This window comes from Heptranchias perlo, chromosome 12 (assembly GCF_035084215.1).
Source record: "Heptranchias perlo isolate sHepPer1 chromosome 12, sHepPer1.hap1, whole genome shotgun sequence".
NCBI lineage: Eukaryota > Metazoa > Chordata > Chondrichthyes > Hexanchiformes > Hexanchidae > Heptranchias > Heptranchias perlo.
The window spans coordinates 19569012-19583817 of record NC_090336.1 but is presented as its reverse complement, the minus strand read 5'-3'; the positions used below and the strand labels follow the sequence as shown (position 1 = coordinate 19583817).

At 43.7% G+C, this 14806-nt stretch overlaps 1 protein-coding gene across 2 annotated transcripts in view; it reads left to right on the top strand.

Annotated features, from left to right (window-relative positions):
- Positions 1-14806, top strand: part of LOC137327857 (protein phosphatase 1 regulatory subunit 12A-like) — a 197146-nt gene that overhangs the window by 68156 nt on the left and 114184 nt on the right. For both annotated transcript variants that reach the window (XM_067993722.1, XM_067993721.1), the window contains exon 2: positions 9689-9819. In XM_067993722.1, the coding sequence (XP_067849823.1) occupies positions 9689-9819 (131 nt within the window). The remainder of the gene's footprint in view (positions 1-9688; positions 9820-14806) is intronic.

The following is a 14806-nucleotide window of genomic DNA, read 5'->3' as shown; positions in this document are numbered from 1 at the left end:
GTCAAACTCAATGTGAAATTCACCATATTATGATCACTGTTCCCTAGAGGATCCTTTACTGTGAGATTACTAATTAATCCTGTCTGATTACACAGTACAAGATCTAAAACAGCCTGTTCCCTTGGTTCTATGATGTTTTGTTCTTGGAAACTGTCTCGAATGCATTCCATCAACTCGTCCTCCAGGCTACCCTTGCCAATTTGATTTGTTAAAATAGCAGAGTGATTAGAATGTGGAACTCGCTACCACAAGGAGTAGTTGAGGTGAAAAGCATAGATAAACATATGAGGAAGAAAGGAATAGAAGTTTATAAGTTTATGCTACATCGAGTCTACAGCACAGGAACAGGTCATTCAGCCCAACTGATCTATGCCGGCGTTTATGCTCCACACGAGCCTCCTCCCTCCCTACTTCATCTAATCTTATCAACGTATCCTTCCATTTCTTTCTCCTTCGTGTGGTTAACTAGCTTCCTCTTAAAAGCATCTATGCTATTTGCCACAACTACTCCTTGTGGTAGCGCGTTCCACATTCTTACCACTCTAGGATAAAGAAGTTTCTTCTGAATTTCCTATTGGATTTAGTAGTGACTATTTTATATTTATGGCCTCTAGTTTTGGACTCCTCCACAAACGGAAACATTTTTTCTACATCTACCCTATCAAACCCCTTCATAATCTTAAAGACCTCTATCAGGTCACCCCTCAGCCTTCTCTTTTCTAGAAAAAAGAGCCCCAGTCTGTTCAGCCTTTCCTGATGAGTATATCCTCTCAGTTCTAGTATCATCCTTATGAATCTTTTTTGCACCTTCTCCAATGCCTCTACATCGCTGTTATAATATGGAGACCAGAACTGTGTGCAGTACTCCAACTGTGATTTCACCAAGGTTCTATACAAGTTTAAAATAACTTCTCTAAGTTAGGGTTAGATAAAGAAGGGTGGGAGGAGGCTCATGTGGAGCATAAACACAGGCACGGACCAGTTGGGCCGAATGGCCTGTTTCTGTGCTGCACATTCTGTGTCTTTCTATGTAACAACAACTTGCATTTATATAGCAACTTTAACATAGTAAAACGTCCTACGGCGCTCATTTATACTAACTTTTTCTCAGGAGATTAAATGTCCACAATAGTATGTGGTGTATGATAGAGCAGCATTGGTGAGATGGATGGTCTCTCCCCTTTCCCCACTTTCTTATGATAATTCATGCATTTCAAGCTTGTTTTTTATTTCAAGATTTCGTCCTCTCCTCTGGTTAGAAAGAATCTGGGAGTGTAAGTTTGCAGTTGACTCCAGGAAATGGGCACCGTTGCGCTTTCCAGTTGCAAAACCGCTTGTCAGTAATGCAGAACGTGGCGGCAGCTATCGACAGACTGGGAGGAGCGGAGCAGTCACTTACTGAGAAATTGTGCACCGTAGAATTGAAGAGATGTGTTTTAATAATCTCAACAAGTTAGCAAAGGGATTTTCTTGCTGCTCCAGTGACTGATGGAAATCTAGCCAAAAGCATTTGTTATTCCTGATTTAATGGGTCAGAGGGCACTTGTGGGAAAAATTCTGTATCCCATGACCCCTCAGTTCTATATATAACCAATTTGTGCTGTTTTTAGTTATTAGTTTTGTACAAACTCCTGTCAGCCCCTGTGTGAGGTATATGTACTGAAATCTTCCACCCCCCGCGGTGATGGTTTGACGAGGATTCTCTCTGTATTGGCACATTCTGTCGATGTACTGTGTGCAAAGAGAGAGACTGACTGACTGACTGACCTGTAGCCTCGGAACTGGGATGTTAAACCGGCCCAGAGCTTCAGTCTGCACAGTGACAGAGGTAGGGCTGTCGACCAACTCTCTGGGACTGAGCAGTCTGGTTTTTGAGTTGATTAACCAGAAATTTCTAAAATTTAAACGGAACGCCAAGGGTATATATTCAATACAAAAGTGCTTTTTTTTTTCCCCAACCCGCATGGTTTTGGACTTAGCAGAAAGTCAGAGAGGTCTGCCAGAATTTTGGGGGTGGGAGGGGGCAGTATACTTTCTGTTGTGTTCTGACTTCAGGGCAAAACACCCAAAAAAAACCCCAAAAACTGCCAAGTCCGTAACGCTCTGCCTGGGCTTGCTGCATTGGCCATATGAGAGAGACTCCCTCTGGGCCTGCAACACAGGATGGGAGTGTGCTCCCCTGAGCCTGAAGTGTAGGCTGGATAGCAACAGCCTCCTCTGGAGTGGCAGTGCTGGCTGGATAGAGAAACCTCTCTGCCTACAATGGCCTCCTGTTGGCATACAGCACCGGGAAGATGGGCGTCGCCTCCTTTGTTCCTGCAGCCATCTTTGGATGCTGCAGTCAGGGCTGGGGTTGGTTCGTGAGCTGAGTGAGGCTGGTACCAACTACTGAAGCAGAATATGACTGGACCAGAACTTCTTCATGCCTTCAAATCAGAAAATATGTCATGACTTTAGATGGGCAGAATAATGTCAATTAAAGATTGGCTTCAGATTAGGTTTATCTTTGAAAAGGAGTTTCTTTGCCTTGGTGATCAAGGGAAGCCAATATATGAAAAAAAATCTAGTGATATCTACTTTTCCGTGGAGATCATGAGGCCTAGCTGGTTTCTCTCATTGGATGTCATTGCTCGTGTTCATAAGTGAAAAGATTACAAAAAGTCCATCGCCTTTGAGATTGTGATGCTTGCTAATTTGTAGATTCGGGGAAGCCAATCGACAAAGCCTTTCCTCCGTGATGGCTACATGGGGGTCGGCTGGGACTTCTACCCGCCCGATAAATGTACCACTGACCCAAAGTTTCCTGGGTGAGTGTTAAATAAGTACTTTTGGCTTGGCTGTTGGAGTTTCAGCCTCTGCTGGGGAGCCCATTAGAGGAGAGTACAGAGACTCACTGTTGCTGCAGGATTGTGGTGCTTGCAGCAGCATAAAGAGGCCATGTCAGGGAAAACTGTCTGGCCTCCGACAGATCCCACACAAAGCACTGGTAGGGTACTACAAATCGATTATCTCATGGTTGATTGCAGTTTCTGTGATAGGCCGTTTAATTTTGAAAAGGCTGTGACTGGCCTTGGCAATGCCAGGCACCGGTTGTAGATGGGCATTGCCTGGGCCCAACGTGGCTTTGGTGGTAATGATGGAAATTGAGACCTATGACATCGCTCCCATCATTTCTGCCTTATTTGGTTACTCCTGCCTTTTTTGGATGGAGTGTTCCTAGCATCCGGCAGAGGTGACGCTGGAATATCGCCATGGTGAAGCCGGGGACCAGAAAAGGGCACCAGCCCAGGGGGACAGGTCCCCATCTAATACTCCGCTCTTACCCGGCCACTGGAAAATGGTCTTAAATTCAGAGCAAAACCCTCCCTCTTGTCTCTGGTCTGATCCTTCAGCAGTCTACTGTTCACACCTTATCAACTTGAGTGGTTGAAAGGGCGACTTTCTTGATGCCTGATCGTTGTGAAGAATAGGTTTGATCTTCAAATGGGCTTGTTCAGACTTCAAAGTATTGACAGGAATATTACTGAGCTATTGCATGCACTGCCCATTCTGCATGAAACAACTAAAGAGGACTCCTTGGCATCATTGGCCGTGCAACATTTTATCGGGGAATCAGTTGAAAGGTGTTGAAAAAATTATTAAGATTTTGGGTTCTTTATTGTTTGGAACAGTTTCAGTGTTGTATAAGTCAAGCATTGTACTACTGGTTACTTGTCTTCTTCTGCCTCTTTGTAATTATCTTACTTGTAAATAAGACTGACTATTGGTTTTAGCCTGAATGTAATGGCATGATAGAGCAGTATTTCCTGCATTTTGGACATGACAGGAGAGCATGGTGGCCATCCTACATAGTCACCGGTGCGAAATCTTCTGTCACGTTTCAGGCTTTTTGATCTTTTTTCTTTACAGAGAGGATTTGGGAATGTTATGGGGTTGTGTTTTAAAACAAAGTGAATTTGCGCAAATTTATAAAAACACACAAACGCAGACACACATGGGCACAGGCACACACGCACAAGCAGCCTGCAGCACTGAGGCAGAGGTGGGTTTGATGTGTTAATGAGCCAGCAGTCCTGATTCCTCCAATGACTGGGTGATTCGTTTATCTCATTTCTGATGGTCTAATAAAATGACTGCACCTATTATGATGAGGCTAATTCTATTCATGTGAGTCCAGCAAGAGGCATCTGCTGAGTTTACACTCTTGGGAGAGGGGAGTAGCTGGTTTGATGTGCAGGCCAACTGGTGAATCCTTTTGCTGTGAGCACAAGTTTGAAGTGCTGGAAGAGAGCCCGAATTATAATGGGGATTTTACGGCAACATACCTTCTGGTTATGTTTTTCTCAACCATGTTTCAGGCCCTGTTATCCCTAAATAAAGACATATGGAAAAGGCCATTTGGTCCAACAAGCTTGTCCTAGTGTTCTGGTTCATCCAACTGAACATTCAACTGCATTTTGAATTCCTCTAATATTTCTGGCTCTACGATATTATCTGATACATTATTCTAAACATTTATTAACTTTTAAGTGAAAATTTTGTTTAGGAACCATTTTGAATTTACTTTTCACGAATTTAAATGTATGTCTGAATCATCTTGAAGTAATATACTGGGTTCATATTAATGATCTACATACCATTAAAATTTTTACATACCCCCCCACCCTGTCACATTAAATGCTTTCTTTTTAGATTTACAATTAAACCTCCAGGATTGTCCTGCGATTGTGACTGAATCGACTATGGTAGGAATTGCATCAACTGGTGAATCAAGGGTTAATCTTATGCGCATGCACTTGTCACCTCCAGGACCTCATCCAATTCAGAAACATTGCCCACTTCTACCCTTGCCTCTCCTCCCCTTACTGAACTTCTGGCCCATGACTCCTTCATGTCGAGGATGAATTTCTCAACATTGTCCTTGGTGGCCTCACCACCTCCAGCTTTCACAAACCTCAGCTGATCCAAGCTTTCAGTCTTCGCTTGCGCACCAATCATCTTTGTCCTTTCCAAAGACCCACTGGTTCTCCGTGCACCTAAGATCCTCATCCTCACTTTCAGGTCCCTCCATGGATTCACTCCACCTCGTGTGAGTGACCTGCTGCAGCCACATGCAGCCCGCGCCTTCTGACACTGGATTACCGCTTGCTTATCACTCCCTGTACTTCACTATCAGAGGCTGATCTTTCGGTCACTGCTTGCCCCCTGGAATTCTCTTTGCCTTGTTTCCTCTCTCTGTTTTGAAAAGCTCCCTAAAAACCTTAATTGTGTTTTCAATTCCCCCTCCAATTTCCTTCCCTCCATTCTTGGTGTTGGTCCCCCTCATATAAAGTGCTGTGACATATTCATCTACATCTATATAAATGTAAATTGTTTGAACCACAGAGCCCCCCCCCCCGCAATGTGGTATTACAACTCTGTGGTTTGCCTTGAATTTGGACAGTCCTGTTGCTATAGGTAACCAGTTAGCCTGTAATACACAGGATTCTCTCCAGCGCTCCGGGGACAGAGCTGAGACACTCTCCTCCAGTTAAGTGATGTTTGTGTCCCAGTGTTAAGGCACTGCCTTCAAGGTAGCAGGAGAGAAAAGTAGAGAAATTATATCAAGAACGGCTTTAGAACCCAAAGATCTCTCCCTGTTTCACATGGACCTGTCCAGGTCGAGGGCCACTGTTGCTGAACTCGTATTGAACTTTCCGGCTCTAGGGAGCCAGTTATTTTTGTGATCCCGTTGATACAATTGCCATTTTTTCAGTCAGGACTCTGACGCTGTTTCTCCCCACCACCCAAAAAAGCAGACAGAGACACAAACTCGCAGCCACTTTAAGAAAATGGAATTGCTGAGATTTTCCCAGATGGCTATCTGTTTCGGGGATCCTGTTCAGATGGAACTTCCTGATAGGGGATTTATGTTGTTTTGTTTTGTCAGATTGCCTTGGTTACTGCCTGTAATTTGTGAGCTTTCCTGCTGCTTTTTCAGTTCAATGGGAGAAACTCTGACTCAATCCTCCCCTTCCCCACCCCTCCATGTTTTCCACCACCGCCGCTGCCCCCCCTACCTCCCCTCCCCCATTGTGCTCTGCAGTAGCCTCCCATCACTCTTGCAGGATTTCTTCCCTAAGTCTTTATGTACCCTTTAAAAGATGAGACCAATGATGCGGGACTGAGCTGCACAGGCCAGGGAAGCCTCGTTTTCTCTCTTTAGTCTGAGCTGAATTAGCTCAGCTCAGCTGGGACAGCAGTTGGGGTGCTACAGTTGACCTGAGTTCCCCTGGGCTAGGCTAGCGAAGAAAAAAATCAGCTAGGATTCCTGCCTCTGATCACAACAACTTGCATTTATATAGCACCTTTAACATTGTAAAACGTCCCAAGGCACTTCACAGGAGCAATTTTCAAACAAAATTTGACACCGAGCCACATAAGGAGATATCAGGACAGGTGACCAAAAGCTGGGTCAAAGAGACCAGTTTTAAGGAGGGTCTTGAAGGAGGAGAGAAAGGTGGAGAGGTTTAGGGAGGGAATTCCAGTGCTTAGGGCCTAGGCAGTGAAGGCCGCCAATGGTGGAGTAATTAAAATCACGGATACGCAAGAGCCAAGAATTGGAGGAGCGCAGAGATCTCGGAGGGTTGTAGGGCTGGAGGAGGTTATAGGGATAGGGAGGGGTGAGGCCATGGAGGGATTTGAAAACAAGGATGAGAATTCTAAAATCGAGGCGTTCCCGGACCGGGAGCCAATGTAGGTCAGCGAGCACAGGGGTGATGGGTGAACGGGACTTGGTGCGAGTTAGGATACGGGCAGCAGAGTTTTGGATGAGCTCAAGTTTGTGGAGGGTGGAAGGTGGGAGGCCGGCCAAGAGAGCTTTGGAATAATCAAGTCTAGAGGTAACCAAGGCATGGATGAGGGATTCAGTAGCAGATGAGCTGAGGCAGGGACAGAGACATGTGATGTTACGGAGGTGGAAGTAGGCGGTCTTGATGAACAGTGGATATGTGGTCGGAAGCTCATCTCGGTCAAATTAGGACGCCAAGGTTGCGAACGGTTTACTTAAGCCTTAGACAGTGGCCAGGGAGAGAGATGGATTCAGTGGCCAGGGAACGGAGTTTGCGACGGGGACCAAAGACAATGGCTTTGGTTTTCCCAATATTTAGTTGGAGGAAATTTTTGCTCATCCAGTGCAGGATGTCAGACAAGCAGTGTGACAAATGGGGGTCAAGAAAGATGAAGGTGAGGTAGAGCTGGGTGTCGTTAGCGTACATGTGGAATCTGATGTGTTTTCAGATGATGTCGCCAAGGGGCAGCATGTCGATGAGAATTGGAGGGGGCCAAGGACAGATTCTTGGGGGACTCTCGAGGTAATGGTGCAGGAGCAGAATCACGATTTAATGATCATTTTTAGAAAGTGTGCATGTGCAGAGATTAGATAAGGATAGGTTTGGATTTGTCTCTGATGTCCTCTTTGGTGAAATAGCTAGTCAATGTTCATTGTCTAGAATCACACGAGAAGATTGTCAACTTGTGTGAGGTACAGGAGGGTGTTTCTGCCAGTGAAGCTTTACTGCAGCAAGAGTCAGCACCTTTAGCAGAGTGAGGGGTAAGGGAGAAAGTAAGAAAGTCTGTGTGTGTGTGTGTGTATATATTATAGTGAAAGCCTTGTGACTGCCACATTACCCTTACTGTATCACTATTTTGAATAAAGCTTTTATGTCAACATTTATAATGGAATAACTGTGGGTAAACATTTTGCTTGTCACACTGAGATTGTAGGCTTTCGGCCGTTAGATGATGGTGTTGCATTCCTCGCTCCCGTCTTCCTATTCTCTGCCTCCCACAAATAGGGTTGCCAACTCTGGTTGAATGTATTCCTGGAGGTTTCATCGCATGACCTGCTGCCTCCAACCGCCTCACCCCCACACCCCCGCCATTGGTCGCCTGCCTTCCCACACCAATTGGAAAGTGAAAATACACCTTGTTACTCCATTGGGTAGAAACATAGAAAATAGGAGCAAGAGTAGGCCATTCGGCCCTTCGAGCCTGCTCCGCCATTCAATATGATCATGGCTGATCCTCTATCTCAATACTATATTCCCGCTCTCTCCCCATACCCCTTGATGCCTTTTATGTCTAGGAATCTATCTAACTCCTTCTTAAATATATTCAGTTACTTGGCCTCCTCAGCCTTCTGTGGTAGAGAATTCCACAGGTTCACCACCCTCTGAGTGAAGAAATTTCTCCTCATCTCAGTCCTAAATGGCCTACCCCGTATTCTGAGATGATTCTCGACGGTCAGTCAAACTGCTTTTTTCTCATCTCCAATATTTTTATAACTAATAAACAGAAGTGTTCAAAGAAAATGAAAAAAACCCGCAATTTATTTAATGCTCCCATGATTTTTTTCTCCTGGGTTGCCTGCAACAGTGTCCTGGAGATTAGTCTTCAATTCACGGAGATTCCAGGCCAATCCCTAACTCTAACCCTGGAGGGTTGGCAACACTACCCACAAAACAGTAAACACACAACACTATAAGCCACTTTTAAAATATATTTTAAATACCCACTCTTTTTGCACCTTTACCCATCCCACACCCCAGTCCTGAAGGCCTCCAGTCTAATTTTTTTTCAAACGGGGCTCCGGTCGTGTTCTGCTGCCCAGCTCAGCCTCTGGTCCTGCTGCCTTGTAGGCCGCTGTCCAGCTTCACCTGTGGCTCCACTCCCTGTATCCTTGGCCTGCTCCTGAAGCCCTCCAGCTGAAGTTCTTATAGAAAAAATGGACCCCCAGCACTGCACGCTTCAGGCCCCAAGTCAAAAAGTAATTATTTTTAAATTGAGCCTCCGACCCTTCTCGATATTTCAGCTACTGCTTCTGCTCCAGAAGGCATTCATCTCTGCTCCCCGCCCCTGGCTCAAAGATAAAAATGGGGACTCTGGCCACGTTCATCTGCCCAAGCTGCCCACTAGCATTGCTAAAAATTATTAAATAAAACTACCACTGAGTATTATTAAATTACCCTCCCCACTACCCTGCTTTCCTGAACGACCCTCTAATATATATATAATGAAATAAAACAGGTCCCACTGCTCAAGTTCCCCCCCCCCCCCCCCCAGCTGATCTGGCTCTTGATCTAATTATCTTGTATTTAGTTCGAATAAATATACTTCTAGCTAATTGGTGCCCTTCTCTTCCAGATCTGTCCATCTCTTTATTTAAGTGTATGTATGTATGAATGAATGAATGTGTGTGTGTGTTTACTGATTTATTTTTTGCCCCCTCGGCTGGCTCCATTATTTAATTATTTTATGCACTCTCTTCTGGCCGTCCTTCCTTCCATTAATATTACAAAAACCTTTGCACTCCCTCCCTGCCATCCCATCTTTTCCTCACCAAAGCCTCAAATCCTTACCAACCCACTGCACCCTCCAAATGGCTGCGAGCAAGGCCACGGGAGATTCACCAGTAATATGTTAAGTCTTCCACATAGTGCACACTCCCATCCTGTAAAACTGTGCCTGTCCTACTTTGTTGAAAACAGCGCACCCTGTGACTCCCCATGGGCAGCACTACAGGAGATCTTGGAGTAAAAAAAGTTTGACCCTGACTGAGCAGAAACAGTAAAATAGTGGCTGAGGGTATCCTGCAGAGGTGCAGCAACATGAGACTGTTCACTGATTGTTGTCTCCTGCTCTCTGACAGGCCTGCATCGACGAAAACCTCGACATGGTCACTTTTCTGCTGGAGCACGGAGCCAACGTCAATCAGCCTGACAACGAGGGCTGGACAGCGTTGCACGCAGCAGCCTCCTGCGGTTTCACGGAGATCACAGAGTGAGTATGGATACAGCAAGCTGATAGGAACAGATTCATCCTCATTGACACACCATCAGGAGTAATTGAGTAAAATTCCAGAATAAACATTCATTTATGCTCATGTTTCCAATAGTTAGGAAATTCAAGGAGCGTGTAACAAGGGTAATGCAATAATCGTGGGGGACTTTAATCTTCATATAGACCGGGCAAACAAAATTCGCAAAAGTAGTTTGGAGGACGAGTTCATGGAATGCATTCGAGACAGTTTTCCAGAACAATATTTGAAGAACCAACTAGGGAACAGGCTATTTTAGATCTAGTATTGTGTAATGAGACAGGGTTAATTAGTAATCTTATAGTTAAGGATCCTCTGGGGAAGAGTGATCATAATTTTTAGAATTTCATATTGAGTTTGAGAGTGATGCAATTAAGTCCAAAACTACGGTCTTAAATTTAAACAAAGCCAATTATGTAGGTAAGAGGGGTGAATTGGCTAAAGTAGATTCGGAAATTAGATTAAAAGATATGACGGTAGATAAGCAAGAGCAAACATTTGAAGAAATAATTCATAATTCTCAACAAATATATATTCCCTTGAGGAATAAAATCTCCACGGGAAAAGTGATCCAACCGTGGCTAACTCGAGAAGTTAAGGATAGCATTCATTAAAAGAAGATGCTTACAACGTTGCCAAAATGAGTCGTAAGCCTGAGGATTGGGAGGGTTTTAGAAATCAACAAAGGATGACAAGAAATTGATAGAGGAATAAAATTGACTATGAGAGTAAACTAGCAAAAATATAAAAACAGATTGGAAGAGCTTCTACAAGTATGTAAAAAGGAAGAGAGTAGCAAAAGTAAACGTGGGAGCCTTAGAGGCAAACACTGGAGAAAATATGATGGGGAATAAGGAAATGGCAGAGAAGTTAAACAAATATTTTGTACCTGTCTTCACAGTGGAAGACAGAAAAAAACATACCGGAGATAGTAGGGAACCAAAGATCTAATGAGAGTGAGGAACTTAAAGTAATTAATATTCGTAAAGGAAAAGTACTGGAGAAATTAATGGGACTAAAAGTCGTCAAATCCCCTGGACCTGATGGCCTACATCCTAGGGTTTTAAAAGAAGTGGCTGCAGAGATGGTGGATGCATTGGTTATGATCTTCCAGAATTCCCTAAATTCTAAAAAGGCCCCTGTGGATTGGAAGGTAGTAAATGTTACCCCGTTATTCAAGGAAGGAGGGAGAGAGAAAACAGGGAACTACAGGCCAAATAGCCTGACATCAGTAGTAGGGATAATGCTAGAATCTATTATTAAGGACGTAGTAATAGGGCACTTAGAAAATCATAATATGATTAGGCAGAGTCAACATGGTTTTATGAAATGGAAATCGTGTTTGACAAATCTATTGGAGTTTTTTGAGGATATAACTAGCAGGGTAGATAAGGGGGAACCAGTGGATGTCGTATATTTGGATTTTCAAATGGCATTCGATAAGGTGCCACACAAGAGGTTGTTACACAAGATTGGAGGTAATATATTAGTAGAGATTGAGGATTGGTTAACAGACAGAAAACAGAGAGTAGAAATATATGGGTCATTTTCTGGTTGGCAGGTTGTAACTAGTGGGGTGCTGCAAAGATCAGTGCTTGGGCCTCAGCTGTTAACAATATATATCAATGACTTAGATGAAGGGACCGAGTGTAATGTATCCAAGTTTGCTGACGATACAAAGCTAGGTGGGAAAGTAAGCTGTGAGGAGGACGCAAAGAGGCTGCAAAGGGATGTTGACAGGTTAAGTGAGTGGGCGAGAAGGTGGCAGATAGAGTATAATGTGGGGAAATGTGAAATTATCCACTTTGATAGGAAGAATAGAGAAGCAGAATATTTTTTAAAAGGTAAAAAACTAAGAAATGCTGGTAGTTAGAGGGATTTGGGTGTCCTTGTACACAACTCATAGAAAGTTAACATGCAGGTACAGCAAGTAACTAGGAAGGCAAATGGTATGTTAGCCTTTATTGCAAGGGGGTTGGAGTACAAGAGTAAGGAGGTCTTGCTGCAATTATATAGGGCTCTGGTGAGATCACACTTGGAATACTGTGTACAATTTTGGTCTCCTTACCTGAGGAAGGATATACTTGCCTTAGAGGGGGTGCAATGAAGGTTCACTAGATTGATTCCTGGGATGACAGGGTTGTCCTGTGAGGAGAGTTTGAGTAGAAAGGGCCTATATTCTCTGGAGTTTAGAAGAATGAGAGGTGATCTCATTGAAATGTTTAAAATTCTTAGATGGCTTTACAGGGTAGATGCTGAGAGGCTGTTTCCCCTGGCTGGAGAGTCTAGAACTAGGGGTCATTGTTTCAAGATAAGGGGTCGACCATTTAGGACCGAAATGAGTTTAAAAAAAAATTTCTTCACTCAGGGTTGTGAATCTTTGGAAATCTCTACCCCAGGGGGGCTGTGAATGCTCAGTCATTGAGTATATTCAAGACTAAGATCGATAGATTGTTGGACACTAAGGAAATCAAGGGATATGGGGATAGGACAGGAAAGTGGAGTTGAGGTAGAAGATCAGCCATGATCTGTTTGAATAGTGGAGCTGACTTGAGGGGCTGTATGACCTACTCCTGCTCCTAGTTCTTATGTTGTGTTCTTATTCAACCTTAGATCATATGTGCCAAGCTAGAAAAATCCACCGATAGCTTCAAAAAAAAGCCGATCACTCCAAAACAAGTAATTGTACTGAAATTGCAGTGGGACATGGGCTTGTAACTTAAGCTGTAGATAACTCAATATTCCTTCACTCATATATATTGTAAGCACCAAAAAAAAAGTACATGAATGCTTGAAAAAGATTCAAGGATTCGAGGCACACAATTTATTTTCTAGTGTTGTCTGGAGGCATGGCCCTCAGAAAAAAATTGACTCTTGACACTATTTGGTGCATTTCCATTATCTTGGAATGGACAATGAATGTGGGCATTGCAGTTTTTGTTTATGCTAAAAAAGAAGGAACACTTAGTCAATTCTATTGAAAACTACTGTCTGTCATTTCGGAATTAATTGTTTTCTTTATATTTTAAAATACCTTCCTCCCAGGGATAGTGGAAAATCTACTTTAAAAATAAAATGGCTATTGGCTACTGTCTCGACCATTCTGGTGCAGGTTTTCAGCATCAAGTTTAGAATTATGCACTCTGCTTCCAATTGCTGTCCCCACTCCCTGGCATGCACTAATGGTGTACTTCAAGAGGGTTATGGGGTGGGAAAATGCTCACTTTGAACATTTGGAATTTTTATATTAAATATTAGGCATAATTTAAGCAGTTTTATACTTCCCAACTGATACATTTTCAACCTGAGAGATATAGAAGAAGTTAAGTGACTGTTGGGTTTTCAACAGACTAACCAGACTATCATTTCCTCAACAATCACTTTCCTCTCTCCAAGCTACCCCTTTCCCTCCACCAGTGCACAGAAACATTCCCTGCCCCTCCAACCCTCTCAGTTCATGCTTGTATTCTTCTCCATTCAACCTGGCACTCATTTTGTGCCCTCTCCCCACCCTCCCAAGTTTAAGCTGGCGCTATCCTCCTTCCCTCTTTTCCCCCCCCCCCACCTCAATTACATTTTTCTTCTTCCTTCCCCCCCCCCGCCCCCACTTTCCACTGCTGGCATTTTCCTCTACTTCCCACAGTTCATTTTGGCATTCCCCTTCCCTCCCCCACCACGCTGCTCTCTGTTTCACCCCTCTCGGGGGCCCCTCTGAGTCTCGTATCCAAGTTTCTCTCGCTGCTCCTGTAAGCCACAATGATTGAACATGGCTGCATGCCATGGGCAAGGATTCCTGATTTTGTGTGAATTCAATTTATAGCAGCAACATAACAGGAGTTGGGTCAGAGCACCCCATGACAGCGTTGGCTTGGCACGTGGACCAGTCCCCCAAAACACCAACTGTCCGTTTCAGACGTAGTTATTTGGCATGTATCACTGGCTTGTTGCCCTGTAGACAACATCAATAAGACTGTTTGGCCTGACTTCCCTCCACAGGAACACAGGAATGTTCAGAACTGGAACAGATCATTGTAGTCTATCTGCAGTCCCCAAGTTTGAAAAACACCAATTACTATTTCATCTCTCATGTCTCTTGGTCACTTTCTCTGCCACTTATTTGTCCCACTCCCTCTTGAATTTGCCCCCGCTATCCACCTCCACTGCCTTCTTGAGCATATGTTCACCACCCTCTGTATAATGTAGATAAATCTAAACGAACTGTTCACCTTCCCCAAATCTGAGATTGTTGTAGATTTTGTGGTTATGCCAAACGTTAATAGGCTTCAGTTTATCTATACCCCTTAGAATCCTGAATTCTTAAATAAAGTCTGATCTGAGCCACTTTTCTCCACTTGTAGTTTCCGTTGCTTTATTTCATAGTGCAGCCGACTAATCCAGTGCGCCCTTCTCCAATGCCAGGATTTCCCACTGAGCAAGTGTTTAGAATTTTACACAGTTCTCCAGGTGGGTCAGGACAAATGAGTGATCATTTCCTGGGACTTATTATCAATTGCTAATTTATACTCCCACTGTTTATTCCTCATCCTCAGTCTTATTACTTTGCACTTATCCATTTTAACATCTCCTGAGTGCCCTTTATCTACTGGGTCATGTTTTCTTCCCAATGGACTCCGCTAGATTTCTCAGGCATAATCTCCCTCCCATAAAGCAAAGCTGACTTCCTCTTGTTCGTCCATATTTCTCTGTGCTTCATTTTCCCCTCCCTCAGGATGTCCTCTAATGTTTGACCCTTTACAGATGTCAAGCTCACCAGCCTGTGGTTCAGAAGGTTATCTTTATGCTCCTTTTTATAAATTGGTTTTACGTTCACACTTCTCCAATCCTTGGGCAATATTCCCGTTCCCAGTAATTTTCCCAGAGATGCCCATCAGGATATGATCAAATTCATTAAGTTCATTAATTAGGTATGGTAGTGTAGTGCTTATGTTA